Source organism: Urocitellus parryii, chromosome 10, assembly GCF_045843805.1.
Source record: "Urocitellus parryii isolate mUroPar1 chromosome 10, mUroPar1.hap1, whole genome shotgun sequence".
Taxonomy (NCBI): domain Eukaryota; kingdom Metazoa; phylum Chordata; class Mammalia; order Rodentia; family Sciuridae; genus Urocitellus; species Urocitellus parryii.
In genome coordinates this window covers 42236342-42255390 of record NC_135540.1, presented here as the reverse complement: position 1 = coordinate 42255390, position 19049 = coordinate 42236342, and the positions used below count along the sequence as shown (strand labels likewise).

Here is a 19049-nt window from a genome sequence, read left to right as displayed (position 1 = left end):
AGAATTATCAAGCACAAAAATTTTTCTTATTCATATGGTTTAAGCCTAGAGTTTATGTACTTTCTGTAAAGAGCCAGAGAGTAAATATTTATGACTTTATGAGACTTTCAAACTCTTTTGCAAGTATTCAACTCTGCCACTGCAGCAAGAAAGTAGCCACAGACAATATGTATGGCTGTGCTTCAATAAAACTTCATTTACAAAAACAAGTGGTGGGCTAGATGTGAGCAAGAACCATATTATCCTAACCTAATGCCTGACTTAAAGCATATGCAATTTATAAGATGTAGTAATTCTTTATGAAAAGCATTTATAGATAAATCAAGATATTTTCTTTTATAAAAGATTTAATTCATTAATGTCAGGATAAAAGAAAAACAGGGAGAAAGAAGAGCTTTCACAGATGTGTACTTGAAGCTTTCAACATAAAAATATATCCCAATCAAAGAACATTTAGAAGAAAGAAAGCAGGTGGTTAATGGTTGTTACACTTCTTTTTTCCTAAGAATCATAATAATTTTAAACAAAAATCTACTCATTTTATAAGAAGATACAAAATATTTAGATGCTTCACACATCAATTTTGAAAATGAATGGCTCCACTCAGACCTTCATGGCAAGTGGACTATATAATGATATCAAAATGCAGGGGAGCAGATGGCAATAAAACATTATTAGAAGAGATGAAATACATGCAACTGGTATGATTTTACTTATTCGTATAAAAATTTTAAGATGGAACCAATAAATCTATCCATCTTAGCTAAGCAAATCTAGTTATCTCGATTTATTAGTGTAGCACGAAGCCTACAATGAAATTTGGGGTGGTTGTAGAAACAGTAATTTCCTTTCTCACCCCTATCTCCTTTAGACTTCAAATAAAAGATAGAATTTTATCCACTTATAACTGAGATGCACATCATTCAGCTTTGATCTAATCAAATCTCACAAATATATCTGAGTCTTCCTTGAAAAAAGAAAATAAAGAATATATCAGATCTCTCCAAAGCTCTGTCCATAATGAAGTAAATAAGCTTGTCTTTATTGCTAAAATGTAGCATATACCATTGACATGGTATGATTAAGCATAGAATGAACTAGAATCTTAGAGCTAAGCAATCTGAATTTCAAGAATGAAATTTAGATACAAAGAACATGTTACCTGAAACAAATCTTAGCAGTTGCCAGTTACCTAGTTTATCTTATCTGTCCAAGGATGGAATCTTTTCTATTCTATCCCTACTGCTAAAGTGATCTAGTCTTCTTTAAATATATATTCACTGATGTTATTATCTTTATTACAGGAAAATACATTATTCTGAGTCTAAATTACTAGGGTCATCTCACTATATGATTCTGCACGATTCCTTTGACTTCTCTAAAACTGTTTCCTCATTGGTAAGATAATGTGTATTTTAATTATAATGATATTACTTAATGTGTACTCTGAATAAAGATAATTTTTGAAATTCAAAATATCACAAAAAATTATTACTACCCCAGTCAAGGATACCCAGAATTTCATGGTTAAATGAGGTAGTCTGTTCCCTTCTGGGCTGTACACTGTATTCATGAGTTCCAAACCCCCAAATGGGGGATGGTGAATGTTCCTCCAGACAGGGTGCCGCAGGAGCTAAAGTTAACTAGGTACTTATTTTGAAATGGGACTTCATGCCTTTTTTTCCTTTTTCATTTGACCAAGAAATTTCCTTTGTCCCCCAAAGATCTTGAACTGATCAAAACCTTTATTTTATCATTTATATTGTTTCTTTGAAACACAACTTACATTTAAAAAAAAAGTTTTATTTCAGCTAAGAGTCCTTGCCTTTACCACATATTATGACATCTTCCTGTTTCATAAAAAGCAGTTCATTAATAAAAAGCTTATATACACATCACCTGATTAATATAAAGGGAATGACACTTAATAATAAAGCAGGGAAACTGATACTTGTTCAATATGGAGTATCAGAGGTCAAGAATATTGAGTATTAAGAGAAACAATACTACTGCGTTTGGGGGATGTCACCATAATATCGACTAATTTTCCTTGGAAAAATTCCTGTCTCTATGGATACATTTAATAATAAAAATACAAAAAAGGCCACTAATTTCTTGCCAACCTCAGGGGACAAAGACTAAACAGGACTCAACTGGAAGCTGTGTGTACATACAATTAGAAAAAGCATGACAGTTGTATTACATGCTGTAAGATGAACTAATGAAAACAGCAAACAACATTTTCAGCATAGCTAGATAAAACTAAATACTGGGGAAAAAACAAAGTGTTTTATTCTAAATGGCTCTATGAAATAAAGCAGCACTGTTTTCTATACAAAATGATAATTGGGTGTTAGCAAATACATAATTCAATGATTTTTAGTCAAGAAGTTATAACTTATTTATTATAGATACAGTGTTAATATATTTATTAAGCAACATTACAAATCTCATATATTGTGAAATTGAGAAAGAAGAAAATGTTATTTAGGGGAAATAAATACGCACACAAAGAAAAGTTGCATAAATAAAGTAGATAGATTATAAAAGTAAACTTTCGCTTATTTCTCCAGTACAAGATGCAATCAATCCAGATTTGTATGTAGCAATGTGATACATTACATAAAAAATATAAATATATATTCAACCAATTTTCTCTGTCATGGTCTGAATTGCTGAGAACAAAGTACAATATTCCTTTGAAATACATGGGGGATTGGTTCTAGGATTCCTGCACATGCTCAAATAGGCAATAGTATTTGCATATAACCTAAGCATATCCTCCTGGGCACTTTAAATCATCTCTAAATTACTAAAAATAACTAATACAACATAAATGCCATATAAATAGTTGTTATACTATACTATTTAAGGAATAAGAGCAAGAAAAATATCTATATATGTTCAGTGAAAATGCAATTTTTTTTGCAATATTTTCCATCTCAGATTGACTGAATCCATGCAGGAGAAACGTCAAGACACAGGAGCTGACAGTATGGTTCCTCTATGAATAAAATCGTATACCCATGTTTTAAAAGAAATGCTGCTAAGTATCCCATCAGGAATCATTGCATTCCAGTCGGGATATATTCTAAGTACCCAGCAGTTATGGTCCCCATAGAATTCTGGCCATATGTATTGCTACTACCCAGAAATATTCATTATCACATTTCTGTACTAGATAACTTCAACCACTTCTTGCATGGCATTCAGGACTCCAATCTTAATTTCTACAGTGAAATCATAATGATCTCTTAAATACATGACCACTATAATGATCTTTTAATAATGCAAATCCGATTTTCCCACTACCTCTAGTTTACAAATCTTTTAATAACTTCCTTTCAGCATCAAGTCCGTTCTCTTATGGTCAAAACTCTTTCTGACTAGGCCCTACAATAACCTATCCAACTTTCCCTCTTGCCAATAGAAATTTCTGAACTACATGTTTTTCCTTCAAGAAGCCAAGTTCTCTCAAGAGTCTTATATGTATTATGTATTGCTAAAAATGTTTAAGGTGGTTGACTAAGTGTGATTCTGTTTTAGGCACAAACACTGAAATCCCATTCCTGAATACAATAAGATTTCACTATAAACAAATATATATTCTACCCCAAAGACTATATCCTTAAACTTTATCCAAGTCTCCTTTTCCTCTTTCCATTGGTCTCTGTCTTGGGTTTTGCAATCTAATTTAACTCTTTTTTTTTTCTCTGTTATTACTTGTGCTTTGTATCCAAACTTAATTTGTTCACCTTGATGAAACAAGTGAGCCTTGACCCTAAGGTTCTCTCTCTGCACTCCATTGTTTTGTTCCTATGTACAGTAAATTTCCATATTCTTTGAGGGAAAAAATATAATTTTTTTCCTATTACAGGACCTCAGAATTATTAGTATTTTGAAAAATTACTGAATGGAAGTAATATAATACTAACTACAATACAGCTTATACTCACAAACTTTAATTCTTATGTGAGTTCAATACTTCATGAGATTGGAGTCTCTTCCTCAAGCAATTTAGTATTTTTAGTAGCTGCCTTTGGCAGACAGTACTTCTATCTTTCTTCAATGACTGTTACAGGAATATCAGGTCTAGTAAGAGAAAGTGAATGCTGTACCCCTCAAATTGAATAAAGAAGATCTCCGAAATAAGAAAAACTGACTTATCCACTTATTCTCTCAATGACATTTACTGAAGGCCCACAAAAACTGTGCCAGGTATTGTTCAGGGGCTATAATTAGTAAGACTTGGTTCCTGTTCTTCATGGGATGTAAAAATAGCGGAAAAAGACACATATGTAAATAATTAAAATAAACATGATGAATGTTATGATAAAGACATTACCAAAATTTTGTAGGAGCATAGAGAAAGAACAGGTTAACTTAAATGGTTCAAATAAACTTCATAAAGAAGGTGATAAATGGTCTTCAAGGGTGAACAGGAATTTCTCAGGGATGGAAAGAAAAGCATTAACAAACAAACAAACAAACAAAAAACCCACTTGCATTAAGCACAGAGGTGTGGAACCAAGCAGTGGTATCAACTCTGAAGTCAGCATTACTGGACTATAGGAAACACAGGAACAATCTTACAAAATAAGGCTGAAGAAGATTGGCACAAGGCTGCAAGGTGACAGAGAGCCCTATTATGAAGGCAAACAGTTCGCCTGGGCAGCAAAGTACTTAAAATGTTGTCAAGCAGTAAGACACATGACAACTGTTTTGCTGGATAGTTAACAGTGAAAACTATTAATGCTATGGAGAAAGGAATACAGGGCAGACACTTAACCTCTCAAGCATTCTCTAGGTACCTAGGCACTTTGATATGGTATACCATTGGTCTTCACAACAATGCTATAAGAGACTTTTCTTAGATCCTTATTTTAATAAAGAAACTGCAGGCTCAAAAACTCTAGCCTTTTAAAATTCTTAACCCACAGGGCACACATTCCTGTTCTTCACAGCCACCATCAGTCAGAAAACTAGGTTCAATGAACAATGGGGCTGATCTCACAAGGCACTGCTTATTTTCTAGCAAAGCAATAATTTTCATTTTGTGTATGATAAAATTAAAATTAGCAAATTAATGTATTCCAATACATAGTGACTCTTTGTGACTAAGACTGGATTTATGAAAAACATTTGACTATATTGGTAATATTTTATATATATGTTTACATCCAATGATCTAAATTTACCTAATCTGGTATCCATAGAATCTAGGAATAGCATTACAGAGCAAGTTAGTTCACCTACATAAACACAGAGACATATTTTCAAATTTTACCACTAAATTTACAAAGGTTTTGAAAATGTATTGAACCTCTTAATAACTATGTACAGCATATATACAACTATATACAACATGAAGCTTTCTTACATAAAATTTTAATAGAAACAAATATAATAAATTTAAATGTTTACAAAAGTACAAATGCTCAATTTTGAAAAGTAACAAGAAAAATCTCACCTTTGATATATTTTTCTAGTTTCAAGTCAATGTTTCTAAAGGGACTATTACATCTTGTTCACATTAGTAGTGTTGCCAAAGACACAGAGCAAAGAGGTAGGAGTTTCCTAGCTGACATGAAGCTCAGGCTTGGATTCTTACTTCTCCTGTATCTTACTATTTTCATCAAGACTATGAATTTTTGAACACTTGGCATCCTAAAACATTTAGCTTTTTGTGAGTCACTGGTAAGCATGACTGTGTCTGTGTGTGTGTGTTGGGGCGGGGGGGGGGGGTGTATGTTAAACTATACTCCTGAGAAAAAGCAGATCATCCAATCTAAACTACAATATTGATCCATACACACCTAGTTTCTAGTTATCAACTGGTTTAGCATTACAGTGTTTTTGAAAGATTTCTGCCTACCACAGGCAATGTAACACCACGAGTGAAATGATCTAAGATTGAAAGTCAGAATTTCTGTGAATGTAACAGAAACCTACGACAGGTTCATAATGCACTGGTAGGTCTTAATTTTTTTTAATATTTATTTTTTTTTAGGTGTAGATGGACACAACAAAAGGCCTTTATTTTTATGTGGTGCTGAGGATCGAATCTGGGTCCCGCCTGTGCTAGGCGAGCGCTCTACTGCTGAGCCACAATCCCAGCCCCTAGGTCTTAAAATTTTAATCAAGCCTTTCAACGAAGTCTTTTTTGTTTTGTCTCATTGTTTTCAAAATGATATAAGTCACCACTCAATAAACAAAAGTATGACTAAGATACTTCTTAAAACTGGTAACTTTAAACTATTTTTTAAATGTAAAACAGTAAGAAAAATGCTTTACTTTTTGTCCCAAAACATACCTGTATGTGTGTGCATGTGTGGATTCACATGTTTATGTAAATACTCTAAAACCAGATTTTCATAAATTCAGAATGTTAAAAATAATACATTAAAATATTCTGGTATTTTCTATTCCATGCTATTTTATTTTTTTAAAATGGCTACATAGGAGAGTACAAAATTTCCAACACGTAAAAATAATTAGTGTTTGAAAAGACAGAAGTGCTTATTACCCTGATTCATCATTATATACATGTATTGAATCATCACAGTATACCCCATAAAGCTGTACAAATATTTGTATCAATAAAAATAAAAAATAAAAACGAATGCTGATAATAATCCATTAAACTGATTTTAGAATGAACCAAGTGGATCACAGACTATAATTTAGTAATTTTTGATCCCCTCTCTCCCATCCACCTGGAGGAATTTATTTATTTATTTTTTTGGTACTAGGGATCGAATCCAAGGATGCTCTATTCTGAGTTTCACACCCAGTACTTTTTATTTCCTATTTTGAGATAGGACCTGGCTAAGTTGTTGAGGTTGGCCTTGAGTTTATGATCCTCCTGCCTCAGCCTTCTGAGTTCCTGGGATTACAGGTGTGTGCCCAATTTGTAGAAATTATCTTAAAATGATTCAGTGGTAATAGTTTTTGGTAATCTGTCAGGGTTGGGACAGGGAAAAGAATCCAATCTTTTTTCCCTTTCTCCTTGACACTAGAGGAGAGCCATAAATTAGCAAAAGAAAGAAGTCTACCATTCTCCATGTGAAAGAAACTTGCCACTTGCCTTCTTGCTTTATTTGGCCCTGCTCTAGCCCAGTCACTCATTTTTTAGCCTTTGCTTGGCACCCTTTACAGAGGTGAACTGTGAGGTGCACAAGATCCCACAAGGAAACAGCAATCCTCCTCTAAATCAAAGAACTTTAAACTTATGTTAGGAAGCTCTTGAAACTAGCAAAGACTAAGTCAGAATAGATTCTGAGGTGTTGTTTATTTTTAAAAATATGGTATACTTCTGGGTAGGTGGAATAAAAGAGCTTGAGAGGCTGGGAATTTTGTGTCCTTAAAAATATTTTACAAAATAATACAAACAATTAATATAACAACTTATTAAGAACTTATTTCCAGCACCTAGAACAAGATAAATAGAAGAAGCTCAAGAAATATTTTCTGACTTGAGCTAAGGATTATGATGTAATTCAACTATGACTTCACAATGGGAAACATTTTCTTTTCATAAAATTGTTACATAATCTTATATAATATATAATGTTTTATACTGTTATAATTTTGCTCACATTAAATTCACTTAGGTTTTCTGGAAAAAAGCAAAATGTTTCAAATACTAATCTTATGAATCATGATTGCAGTTGCTGTGATTTGTCTGCTTTGATTATTAAAGAAAATTAAATTAGATTAAGAGAAGAAAGGGTTCTGTCGCCCTCTTGTGGTAATTTTGTTGTACTGTATTCCCCTGGAATTCCATATCAATAGATTTCTTTTAAAGAATCATAGCAGTTATTTTGATCATAAATTCCTGAACTTTCAAAAGCAGTACATATACTTTCTTTTATGAAATTGAACCAAATTCTATTTCAGTTCATGATACCCCCAGATTTTCCCTCTCATTTTTTCTTCTTGTCCTCCTTTTCCTCTCCCATTTGCTTTCCTCTACTCTACCAGACTTCCTTTTACTGGCCTATTAATTTATATTTGGTTGGTTCTTTTTACCTATGAATAGAGGCAAGGTTACCTGTTATACATTTATACATGTATATAACATAATTTTCTAAAAATTTATCCTCATTTCCTCCCCTTATCCATCCCTCCACTTAGCGTCTTGAACTCCTACATTACTGATCTTTCCTTTATGTTATCCTATTCTCCTGTCTCCCTTTCTTTTATTATACTCTAGCTTCTGCATATTAGAAAAAAAACATTCGACCTTTGAATTTGTCATACTTCACTTAGCATGGTATTCTCCATTTCAATCCATTTACCAGCAAATGCCATAAATTCATTCCAAAAGCAGTACATATACTTCTGTTCTCTGGTACACATAAACTTTCTGCCCTCCCTCCAGTTCAACCTTAGATATATGGTCTTTTCCTTGCTGTTTTACAAAACATTATTCTGGTAGGTTTCAAATACCACACATACCAAAGGAATTTTTCTGAAAGTTACTTTTCACATTAAATGCACATACAAAATAATTATAGTGAATCTCCATCATCATACAAAGGCTTTCAGTGAACGGAAATAACTCAAAGTGACTGAGCTTTGCTAGCATTTTCTCCCCAATAGGTCTGAACTATCTCGATAGTTCAGAAATTTCAGAGGCAAATAATACTAGTCTGAACATTTTATGTTTTCAAATGTAATAAAATAATCTTTTCTTTAAGATGGTTTAGATCTTACATAATGTCTTATCCTGTCTCTCTCCCCCAACACCAATATATTCAGAGCTCCATATCTGCAGTTCCACACTGATGGGTTCAACCAACAGCAGACTGGAAATATTTGAAAGAAAAAATTTGTGTTTTCTAAACAGGTATTTCTTTTTTCCCTCCAGTCATTAAGTTAGAGATGATTTAAGTATGCAGGAGAATGTAAGAAGGTAATATGTGAATACCAAGTCATTTCAAATAAGGCACCTGAGTATCTGCAGATTTTGGTATCTGCAAAGAGTCAGGGAATCATGGACACTGAGGGACAACTTGGATACTGAAGGATGACTGTACCTCTAGCTTTGTAAAATTGGCAACATGTAACATATGCCACTGTGAAATAATCTGTATAAATAATGATGACAAGGTTCTGAAACAAGGCAAGGCTTTGATGACAGAAAAAAATTTGAGAAATAGTAAAAAGAATCATTTGATATTAGTTATTGCGAGTATGGGGTGAAACGCAGTCATCAAGTTTACGTTCTAGTTTTGGTGACTGAGATGGAAAATAATAGTTTCAGACATGTGGCATTTAAGGTGCCACCAGGGGACAGCAAATAGGTCAATGTGTTTGAGGACATGGAGTTCAGCAGAGAAAGGATGGCAAATCATCAATAGCTAGATAACAAATAAACATGGAGAGTGAAAAGAGATGAAGCTGGGGTTGGGATTAGCAACTTTCAAGCAGAACTGCAACTTCCTGTTAACGGAGGCATATATAATGATAAACTTTGTTCATCTTGTGAGAAAAAGGAAATGCTTTAGAGTCCCTTCATTTTTTTACATCAGAAAACTGAGGGTCTAAGAGATTAAATGATTTTACTTAAAGCTACCATCTGTAGAAGTAAATGAGAATTCAGCCTTCCAGGTTGTGCCCAAGGTATTCCAGCCTACCATTCAAATATTCTCTTTCCAGTATTATGTCATAATTATTCTGCTTCATAATTATTCAGAGAACAAGAAGTAAAAGATCCTTTCTTCAATAACTGTTTCATAGTTATTGATACTTCTGTTATTTGTATATATCATTAAAACCAAAATGCTACATTTTTAAGCAATATAACTGGTTATCAAATAATATGCTAAATTTACAATTCAAAACATGTTTCATGAGTAATCTGGGAAACAGAGAATGGCCAATTCTATAATTATGAATAGCAAAGGGCAGGTTTATTATACAGAAAATATTTATGAGACACTTCACAGAGCAAATAGCTACAGTGGTTCTTTATTGTCCTTTCTGAAGCTTAGACGGTTGAAAATAGGATTCACTAGCAAATTCTAACATGATCCCAGCACACATTTTCCTAATTACACTCACTTAGAAAAGCAAGGAAGAAGAGATTTCTCTGAAATACCTGCTTGGTTTGGCCGTTGCCAGCTTGGTGACTTGATGACATTGGTGGAATCTACGGGCTTGAAGGCAGCAGCAGTTGTGAGGCTGGCCACCCCTGGCCTGCTGGAGCCTGGGCTTTCCAGAGTCTCCGACATGCTCCGAGTTGAAGCTGCAGATGAAGCCAATTGCTGAGAAGGCTCCTGAGAATTACTGTAAAAGAAAGCAGGAAACAGTTTTGGTGAGAGCATAGCAATCTAACTGTGCAATGACCCTTTCTTTTCCAAATCTATTGAATGTTTAAGGAAAACAAAATATTAATCAATTTAAAAAGTTCTAAAATCACAACAGGGATTGCTTCTCTTTCAAACAGAAAAAAAAAATGTCAAGAAAAAGAAGTGGCTTTTTTTTTTTCCTTTAGGTACTCTCTTTAAAAGGTTTACCATGAAAGAGTGGGCTATTGAAAAACACAGAACCAATTTCTTTAAATGATAGGAATTGCCCATCTCAACATTTCAGAAAAACCATCTATACTAAAATAATACATTACTGGAGAGCCTCTCATAAGCTCTATGAAATGGCGTCCATATTTCCCCTTCTGCACATTCTTCTGGTATTTTATGAAATGTTTCCTGATACCTCACCAGTTACTGTTTTCACTTGCACGCTCACTCATTCAGTAAAACCTAAACCCTACTCTACTGCCGGATGTTACACCATGCACACAGGAATAAATAAGAAGCAACATACCCTGCCTAACACGATATGTCCTGTATTCTGGATTCCTAACACTAAGAAGAAAAGATTCTAGCCTACCATTATTTTCTCTCAACCAGAGTTATATGCTTAGCAGAAGCCTTATCTCTGCTGGTTCTGGTTTGGTTTAAAAAAATCATGACTTTTATTATCACTTTTTATTTACAATTTTACATACAACATCTCCAAAGGAAGTAGCAATTTGAGGTGGCCCAAACTATAAAATATAGGCTTTGAAATGACAAAATATGATAGTGGTTATTTTTCTAAAATGAAATATAATAACAAAACAATACTTCCTACAGCTAAACTTTTCAGTACTGGTAGCTTAAATAAATCTATGCACAGAAACTCTCTTCCTTCACTAACTGAAACTAATAGCTGGAAGAAAAGACTTATAAAGATAAGGTACTATATTAATGTCTTTAGTAAAATAAATATCCTCAAATTATAAGTAAAGATTTAAGTAAAGATTACTTCAATAAAAAGAATTTTCAAATTCAATTATGTGTACTATCCTACCAAATGAACCCTTCTGGCACCTAATTTGCCCAATTCCTCTTGAATCTCTCCTGACACCTAATGCAGCAGATATGTGACTGCCTATCCTTAGGCATATAGGAACTTGACTGGTAAACTGTCCCCAACAGTGAAATAAAACTTTCTCTCAAAGACAACAGTGGCTTACCATGCCTCAACTTTTTATTTTATTTTTTTAATTAAAAACAATCTATACCATATAGATACTTTCTTTCTGAGACTTTGGAATTCTGATGCGTATAACAAACAATTACTAAAAACCTTAGGTACTTAGACTCTGTCCAGCTTATCTTGTAGATAACACTTGGCACAGTTTGCCACAACTCCTTACTGAAGGAATTAAGGACGTCCCACGAGACTCCTCTGGAAGAAGACTCTTGGAAACCTGAGCCTTATTTCTTATAGGCGTGTCCCATGCACCTTTTTCCTTTATTGATTTTGTTTTGTATTCTTTTGCTATAGTAAATCTTAGTCATGAGTTTAACTATATACTGAGTTGTGTAGGTCCTTCTAGTGAAACATGAAACCTAGAGTAGTCCAGGGGCACTTCTGATATTAAACAATTTTGAAAAGTCATATTAAAAATACTTTAACTTTCTTGAAATATTGTACCGTATTCTTTTAAATTGGTGCATTATAATTATACATAATAGCAGGATTCATTATGCCATATTTGTACATGGACATAACATAATTCCATTGAACTCATTTCTCACCACCCTTAACTCTTGTGCTTACTCTTGTACTCGCAAATTCTAGTGTAACAGAGTCAGAGCCATCATCTTTGACTATTTCTGATCAGGTTAATGAGAAACTTGAACATGCTTGCCGTTAAAATAGACTATACAATGAAAAACTTACAGTACTTTTTTTTTTCTTTTTTGGTACTAGGGATTGAACCCAGTGACACTCTACCACTGAGCTACATCCCCAGCTCTTTTTCATGTTTTTTTAAATTTTGACGCTGGATCTTGCTAAGCTGCTCAGGCTGGCCTTGAATTTGTGATCCTCCTGCCTAAGCCTCCTTAGTTGCTGAGATTATAGGTATGCACCACTACACCTAGCACTTTGATTTTTATCATACATAAAAAGTCTTTGGGGTGCAGCACTGGGTTCGATCCTCAGCACCACATACAAATAAAAAATGTTGTGTCCGCCGACAACTAAAAAACAAATATTAAAATTCTCTCTCTCTTAAAAAAAAAGTCTAAAATTGTATTCTTAATGGGAATGTTGAACACTATTATCAGTAAAGGAAACATAAAAAGCATTAATGGAAAGAAGCAAAAACATCATTGATTAGTGGTTAAATTGACACCTTTTAAAAGTTTTGTGATACATTATTTTTCTTCTCCAAGCCTCAGTTATGTACACTTCAAATGACGATAGTACCTTGCTGGCTAGATTCCCATGAGACTTTGCTGTCCATGTACAAATTTACCACAATGAATCCCACTTTTATGTTTAATTATAGTTCACTAATTAAAAAAAAAAAAAGAAAGAAAGGGAGACCAACAGAGTATAGGAAGGAGATCAGGGGAGAAAGGGGAGAAAAAGGGGAGGTACTTTGGAATAAAGTGATCAAATCATGTTATTTTTGCATGCACAAATAAGTCACAATGAATCTCACTATTATGTGTAATTATGGTATAACAAAAATCATTAAAAAAGATTTTCATGAGGCTTAAATGGGATAATTATATAAAAGTATTTAGCCACCTCTAAGGCACAGAATGTGGGATTAACACATGAAAAGGATAATTAATGTATTCAAATAATACAATTAAGACTTATTTTCAATATTTTTATAAAATAATTTTACATGTCTATGTGTGGTGCTGGAAATTGACTCAGGGCTTTGTACTTGCTAGGCAAACATTCTACCACATAGCTACATCCCCAGACCATAACTAAATAATTTCTGAAACACACAACAGAAGTAATTTTCATTCTAGGATTAAATTATTCATTTGGATTTGACAAAATAAAAAATTCTAATAATCTAAATAGTCATAGTTACAAGGAAAAAATTTATGACCAAGCAATACTAGAAATTATAAATGAAACAAAAGTTACAAACTGAAAATAACAGTTTTAATGTTATATGAAGAAATTAGAATTTAATTCCAGTAGAGTTGCTAAACTGTCTTAGAAGAGAGTAACCAGGATAATAGGAATTCAGTGCCAAGCCTAATGGATTCTGGTTGTGAGGATTGGTAATACTGGCCCAGGGTATTAAAAAAACTCAAGAGAAGCATGAGCACAATCCTAGTATCTGCCATGTGGATTCACTCTATGCGGCTACCTTCTCTTTGCCTAATGCCAGTGAGGCAAATAAATAGATTTGGTTTGATAAAAGGAAGTACTTTCTAATATGTAAAATTATCCAAAGGAAAACATTTGTTCCTAAGGGTGCCTTTCATGAGAGCCCTGTCACCAGAAAGTATGTAAGCAGAGCATGGAACCATTAAGAAAGAACAGATGGACCATTAAGAAGGCAGAGGGCTAAGTTACAGCTCAGCTTGGCTTTCAAAGCTTTCTAGGCAAAGTGACAATTGATCTGCCCAATCATAACTATCTCTCTGTCACAGAAACTGTATTCTGGCCATCTCCATTCTCTACCCCAAATTTTACGTTTTCCAGGCATTATACACAGTAGGTACTTTTCCCACCCCTCTGTATCCATAGAAATTCTACTTATAATAAATAGAACAATAACACCCATCTTGTACTTAAAAAAATATTAAGTGCTCCATATTAAGCAATTAATGTATTATTTAACACTCAAGTTTCTAGAAGTAGAGACACTCCTTTTAATTCATGGCATTTATTAACCGTATGACATATAATTTTACATTGATTTGTAAAAGATGTTTTCAAAATTATCATTAACAATAACTTCCTTATGTATCTTATCTCCTACCTTACTTATAAACTACCTGAGGTTAGGGGCTTTATTGCGACTTTGGGCATTTTACTTAATACTAGTAAATTTCCTCATCTGTAAAATGTTATTAAAATACTACCTTTATTCCAAGGTTACCGAATTAAATAAATTACTAAATAATAATCATCAAGTGCTTATTGGCACAATGTCCAATGCAGAGTCTATGCTCCAAAAATGAGGGATTATTATTTCTACATCCTGAAATACCTGTCTAGTTCAGTGATAATTTTACTAAATTAACATTCCTCATGTAACAATTCTGCTTCTAAATGTAGTCTGTGGATAGTTTTAAATCTAGGATCTTGATCCCAGACACAGTTTTGCTTCCTCAATTCAATTTTAAATAACATCATATTTTCTAAAATTCCCATGGGATAAGTAATCACATAAGATTAAAAATATTTTAATTTTGGTTATATCCTTTGTACATAAATTGGTATATATTCTCTCCCAACAGGCCTGAGATGTTTAAATCTTAAACTATATTCTTTAGCTATAAAGGGCTTAAAGTAGATTATAAAGAATCCATAAAAGTACAGGTTATAAGCAAAAAAGTTTATGTTTAAATTCACAATTAATGAGAGGTTGACTTTCTTTTGGAGAAACAGATCCCTAATTATTTAAAACATTTAGCGTAGTAATGGATGAATATTAGACTTTGTCTTTATTAATATTAGACTTTATCCGTCACTCATCACATATCTAAATATATGATGCCTCTCTTTAAAAATTTACCATGTCTTTTTTCTAATTTTTAACTACTGGATGCTATTTAAAGAAAACACATAAATTTTAGGTATGATGTACTACAGATGAAAGAATAATTAGGACAGTATTGGCAATATTGTTTTATTTGGGGAGCAAATGTTAGTAACCACTGGTAGCAAAATAGCCTAAACTTAGTAACTAATTTGTTAATGGAGTATGGCATTGTTACCTAGATTGCTATCTTATTTCTGAACTCATGATTCAAATATATTTTTTCAAAATTTAAATTATTTAAGGTGCACCAACTTCTATGCAAAATAAAATTCTTTCTAAAGGATTCTAGTAAGAAAATCAGTATAAATTTCATAAATACTTTTGATTAATATCACAGATACTAAGAATTAAATATGGTCATTTTCACTAGTCTTCCAAAAAATCAAAAACTTAAATGAAATAATAAATTAATATGACTTCTAAAGTAGAGTTTTTGTTTCCAAAACTGAAAATGGAGAAAAATATACTAATAGAGAAAGCAAAGGATTCTTTTCAAAACTGAGCCAGTGAGGAAAAAAGAAAAAGGAATAAAAGTTAACTTTCAGTGTCAGCAATCTGATTTATCTTGAGTTTATATTCTTTTCTCATATTTGTTTAACTATTACAACAAGTAAGTTCAGTTACAAATTGAGAACATTTTGGGAGGTGGCACAACATGTAGCAGGGCCGAATGGAAGGAAGTTAGTTCACTGTGAGCCCTTTCTCTCTCTCAATCTCTTTATTCTCTCAAGTTTCCTGCTGCCATTAGGTGAGTAGTTTCTATTGCCATGCACATCCCACTGTGATGTTCTGCCTCACCACAGGCCCCAACTCCATGAAGCCAGCCCACCATAAACTAGAATCTCTGAGACCATGAAATAAAATAAACTTCTCCTAGTAAGTGTTTATCTCAGATACTTTGTCATAGAGCTGTAAAGCTGACTTACACAGCATTTCCCAGATACGGTGAAAATTAAGTTGCTTTTTCAAGGAAAACCTTCATGTTTAAGAACTAACAAGATAGTGGCCAATTAAAATCAAATTGTTATTTTTTTTCATTTTTTTCAAAAGGTATGTCTTATTAAACATTAGATTAATATACAGTTATGTCCACGCAATAAAAGACAGGATTCCACCATAATATAATTACTGGCACAATTATTCATAATTTCATAAGCAAATATCAAGTGTACTAATAAAAGATGTCACAAAGGATTAAAAAATGAGTTAATAGTCATACAAAATAACATGCCTGTGTATTAGTACTACGTTGAAATTACAGTTAATTCAAATTTGGCTACAAATCAGCTCAGGGGTTTTCTCATCTGGTCTGTTAATGTGGTGGTTAAGTGTCGGGGAAAGTGTAGCAGTGTCCTTACCAGCAAAACACCACTTGCCAAATCCACTCCCACAGTACCTTGTTTGCCTAACATGGACAGAGCCGGTGGATCTCCTGCAGGACTGGAGATGGGAAAAAGCTAGAGGCTTGAAAACAGGGCTGATGCAAAGTGCATCCAGCAGAGAGCAATAGTTTTCAGGACTGGAGAGCCTGGCAAGCATTTAGAAAGATTTTTAAGTTAAAGAATTGCACTACCAAGAGCAAAAAGTAGGTTTTTTTTAGGTCTATGATCTGAAATATTTCCTCTGAGAGTAAGTGTGTGGAGGAGAAAGAGGGAAAGGAAGCACTAAGCAGTGAGAGCATAAAGGAAGGGCCATGAATTAATTCACTGCATGCTCTTACTCATTAATATAAAATTAAATGTTTTCACCAAAATTGGGCATAACAATCTTTTATTTTTGATTTTATTATTTAAAAAAAATTAGGGGGGTATCTGGGATTGATTCCAAGGGTACTTAAACCCTGAGCTCCTTTTATCCCAGCCCTTTTAATTTTTTTATTTTGAGACAGTCTCACTAAGTTTCTTAGGGCCTCGATAAATTACTGAGGCTTTGCCTTGAACTTGAGATCCTTCTACCTCAGCCTTCCAAGCCATTGTGTGCTGCCACACCTGGCAAGACAATGTTTTAGAAAGCATTTACACTATGAAGACTACAGAAATTATATAAAAATAGAACATAACAAAATCCTACAAAAAATTTTTACTTTTTTAGGGTGGGAGGAGGAAGGGGTGCTTTGAAAAGTTGTTAGGCTTTCATTCACCCCTCCAATGGTTTGGGGAGAAGAAACATCAATAAAAACTTATGTCACATTTGATTCTGTTTCAAATATAAAAAATGAAAATTGTAAACACCCTAAAGTCAACAAGTACATGACAAGTGAGAAATATCATACGTAAACAGTAGCAATGGAAAGAGATAAAAAGATTTTTTCAAACAATGCTAACAAATACCATGGGCTTTACCCACAACTCCGATAAAAGAGCCACTGTACCATGAAGAGCTCAGAGCAGAGCTGTGGCTGTTCCAAATGAACAGTTTTCTGAAGCAGACGAGGCCACATCAGACAGACACTGCACATGCAGTTAGTTCTACCTGGTTTTTGCAGCAATGACAGCAGACACGGTAGCAGCTGCACTGCTCAGAGCTGCAGCACTGTATCTAGCAGGAGAGGAGAAGGAGGAAAAATTTCGAGAACCTTCCAAAGAACCTTCTACATTTCTTGTGGAGCTGCTTAAACTGATAAGTAAGAAAAGAAAAAAGATAGGAACACAAAAAGAAAGTGAGAAAAGGGAGCAGAATAAACACAAGATAGGAACTGCTCTATATTAATATTTAGGTATTATAAAAGTACACAAAGTCAGAGGTTTAATAGGAGCTTGAGTCATTCATTTACTGTGGCCATGATTTCTCTAAGAAATTAAAATCTGAGGTACAATCCTACATTAAACTGTTTTTTGACATAGGAATGCTCTTGAATGTTCACTCTCTCTAGTTTGATTTAAAATTAAAACCATCTAACACACATTTGAAAACTGACTTGCAATAACTAAGTAGAAAATAAACCTAAACATAAAGTTGAATTTCCATAAGCAGTGAGAGAAAGGTAAGTGGATTTTCCCAAAGAGTCCTTATATCAGGAATATCACCTTATAGATGATGCATACCAATAATATGACAATTTAAAGAGACTTCTCTGTTTTCAGGAAAAACAGGTATACCTGGCTGCCTGTTCAGAAGCATCAATATACAATTTCACAAACAAGAAATAACTGTTTAAGGCATTGGGAGCAGAGTTCCTTTTTTTTTTTTTTTTGGTACTGAGGATTGAACCCTGGGGTGCTTTAACCACTGAGTATTGTATCTCCAGCCCTTTTTCGTATTTTATTTAGAGATAGGGTCCCACTAAAGTGCTTAGGGCCATGCTAAGCTGCTGATGTTTAGGCTTTGAATACATGATCCTCCTGCCTCAGACTTCCAAGCTGCTGGGATTACAGGCATATGCCATCATGCCTGGCGGGAGCAGAATTCTTTAGGGAGGGCAGGCACCTTTGTAAAAATAAACAGTAGTTACAGTGAACTTGATCAAAACATCAATTTTTCTGCAATTTCATATTTCTATTTTCAGTTAGCTCTGAAAAGATTTTTAAACACTGGTATACAATTTCATCTTCAGAACCTTTATCACTTAAAATAATAATTATTTTCCCTTGGTCTCTTAGACAAGGTTATATACCTGAGCAGGAATTAACATTCAACATTAGGACTGCAATGGTTTTAAAACTGGTAATAAAAATCACAGTTGAGGGCTGGGGTTGTGACTCAGAGGTATAGTGCTCGCTTGGGATGCATGAAGCACTGGGTTCAATCCTTAGCACCACATGAAATAAAATATATTGTATCCACCTATAACTAAAAAATAAATATTAAAAAAATCATAATTAAGAATTTAAATTACACAGTGTAAAACTTATCTCTCTTCTTTCGAGTATAATTTATTAATGAAGAACATCACCATACTGTGAACACTTTTTTCAGAAGTTTGTGACAGTGGTTATCTCCAACACAAAGTAATCATGCACATGCC

At 33.6% G+C, this 19049-nt stretch overlaps 1 protein-coding gene across 1 annotated transcript in view; it reads right to left on the bottom strand.

Annotated features, from left to right (window-relative positions):
* Positions 1 to 19049, bottom strand: part of Pdlim5 (PDZ and LIM domain 5) — a 220885-nt gene that overhangs the window by 40371 nt on the left and 161465 nt on the right. The window contains exon 4 of the mRNA XM_077803615.1: positions 10106 to 10293. Coding sequence (XP_077659741.1) covers positions 10106 to 10293 — 188 coding nt within the window. The remainder of the gene's footprint in view (positions 1 to 10105; positions 10294 to 19049) is intronic.